This window comes from Corylus avellana, chromosome ca11 (assembly GCF_901000735.1).
Source record: "Corylus avellana chromosome ca11, CavTom2PMs-1.0".
NCBI classification, from domain to species: Eukaryota; Viridiplantae; Streptophyta; class Magnoliopsida; order Fagales; family Betulaceae; genus Corylus; species Corylus avellana.
The window spans coordinates 21,601,785-21,604,156 of record NC_081551.1 but is presented as its reverse complement, the minus strand read 5'-3'; the positions used below and the strand labels follow the sequence as shown (position 1 = coordinate 21,604,156).

At 38.7% G+C, this 2,372-nt stretch overlaps 1 protein-coding gene across 1 annotated transcript; it reads right to left on the bottom strand.

Annotated features, from left to right (window-relative positions):
* Positions 1 to 1,705, bottom strand: LOC132166606 (transcription factor MYB1-like). The gene is made up of 2 exons (XM_059577453.1): positions 922 to 1,705; positions 1 to 828 (listed from the first exon to the last, which is right to left on the bottom strand). The coding sequence occupies exons 1-2, from the start codon at positions 1,182 to 1,184 to the stop codon at positions 198 to 200; spliced, it is 894 nt and encodes a 297-aa protein (XP_059433436.1). The 5' UTR covers positions 1,185 to 1,705; the 3' UTR covers positions 1 to 197.
* Between the last annotated feature and the right edge of the window lie 667 nt (positions 1,706 to 2,372).

Here is a 2,372-nt window from a genome sequence, read left to right as displayed (position 1 = left end):
TATATATATATATATATATATATAGAACATCAGCAGATGAGAATTAGAATACAGTAGTAATTATTGGTACACTCACTTACAGAGTCACTGAAAAATGGAAGCCATAAAATGTTACAGTGTAATGAGGTGATCAAAATTAAGCTAGAACTAAACTGCTACTATTTTTATTGATATGAACAGATATTTGACTCAATCGATCATTCTCCCAGCCATTGCTCTCCAGAATCAAGAAGTGAAGGGAAAGACTGGAAATTGGTTTGAACGCCATTGCTGACACTACTCCAATCTTGCAGCATTTTCTCATTACTAATATGATCGTCCCCGTAATTGAAGTCACACATATCTGAAAAGTCTGAGTTGAGAAGATCCGACAAGCAGATGTCTCCCACGTTGAAATTCATCATGAAATCCGACGAGGGAATATTATTGTCTTCTCCACAAGGAAGCGACAAAAGCTCATCGCCTGTAGAGGGCTTATAATTTGTGGGATAATTATGAACGTCCATTAATGGGTGCCCTGCTGGCCCTACTTTGGCTTCAGAATACTCGCAGGTGTTTGGCTGTGAGTGTGGGGTGATAAGCACCTTGGAGCACCTGAATGCCTTGGTCCGGATCGCATACGGCGCCATGTTTGCCGGCGACGATGACACTCTGGTGGCCTGTGCACGTGGCTTCGAGTTCTTTTCATTGGAGTGGCTTGAATGCTTAGAAGAAGTTTGAGCTGTAGTGCTTCGTCGCTCTTCAACTCTTCTTCCTAGATTTGTATTCCAATAGTTCTTTATTTCATTGTCTGTTCGCCCTGGAAGCCTCCCGGCTATTAGAGACCATCTAAAAAAAGACCAAAAAAGATAAAACATTATTAAATAATCTCAAACGCGCAACATAATTTGATTACGTGACGGTAAAAATCAGTTATTAAACCTGTTCCCCAAGAGCTTGTGAAGCCTAATGATGAGTTCTTCCTCGTCGGGTGAGATGTTACCTCTCTTAATGTCTGGTCTCAGATAATTGAGCCAGCGAAGCCTGCAGCTCTTACCACATCTTTTCAGACCTGCTCTTTTGGGTAAATTTCTCCATTTTCCTTCCCCATGGACTGTAATGTATTCTGAGAGAATCTTGTCTTCTTGAGCAGTCCATGCTCCTCTGTTCAAGCCCTCCTTAGAACAACAAGGGCTTCTTCCCATTTGTCTGTCTTTCTCTCGACCCTGTCTCCTCTCTGTCTCTCAGTCTTGATAGGATTGTGTTTCTTTGATTCAATATTTTCTCCTCTGGTCTAGGAGATCCCGATTCTTATAGCTTCTTAATTATATATTCATAAATCTTAAATTACAAGTCTGCGCATGGGGTGGGGCTCTCTCTTTTGAATCAACGTGTGTAATATTTCCATCTGTCTCGTGCCGTGTGGTCCTATCCCATTTAAGCAACCTAATTTTTTTTGTTGAATAATTAATTGCTAGATTAATTCCTTAAAAATGTTAGGAAAAAAAAAAAAAATTTACATGCAGGAGGGCTAGTTTTACTTGATCATCTGGCCGGGTTCATTTGTTCATGCAAAACAGTAATAGATTGGAGTCTGGAGATGTAATTTTCTTCCATTTGTTGTGATAATTCCCTATTTATGGTCCTGACCAATTAATATATATATACACACAAGAGAAAAACTACTTGCTTCTAGAAAATCATGCAAGAAATTACCCGAGGTGGGGGAAAATATACTTCCATACTCACTACTCAATAATCAGTAGCAGAAACAAACACAGAAATGAAAAAAAAAAAAAAAAGACCAATAAAATGTTTTTTACTTCTTGTGATAAGTATATATTATCTACTTGTATATATATATATATATATATAGAGGTGTAGAATTATATAGATCACAGGTATTGAGGGAGAAGTAGTGGACGGTGTGTTTTAGCAGAGAAGTGTAGAAATTAAATCTCCATACCCATCAGCACTATAGTAGCTAGGCGGCCATCAATTATTGCATCTTATCTCGAACTAACTTTCTCCCACGACCTTTGAAAGTTGGTTGTAGCAGGCCAGCAACTTTTATATGCTTCTCTCTCTCTCTCTCAATCTGTGTCTGAAAACAACGACAATTATGCTTCGGCCAAGACCGTGTGTGTGTGTGTGAATGAGAGGTACCCAGCAACAACATCTTAATTTGAGACAAAGTACGTAGTGTTGCTGACGAATTTTAATTTTTCATCGCATCTCTCTCTACGTGTATGGCCCATATATCTGTTTTGCAGTCAAGGACGTAATTTAATTGCCTTTGTTGCCCCTAAATGGCATGTTCTTTTTATTTTTATTTCTTTCTATGGAGTTTGGACATCAAGAAAAACAAAAAGCTCACAACTTGCACGGCTACG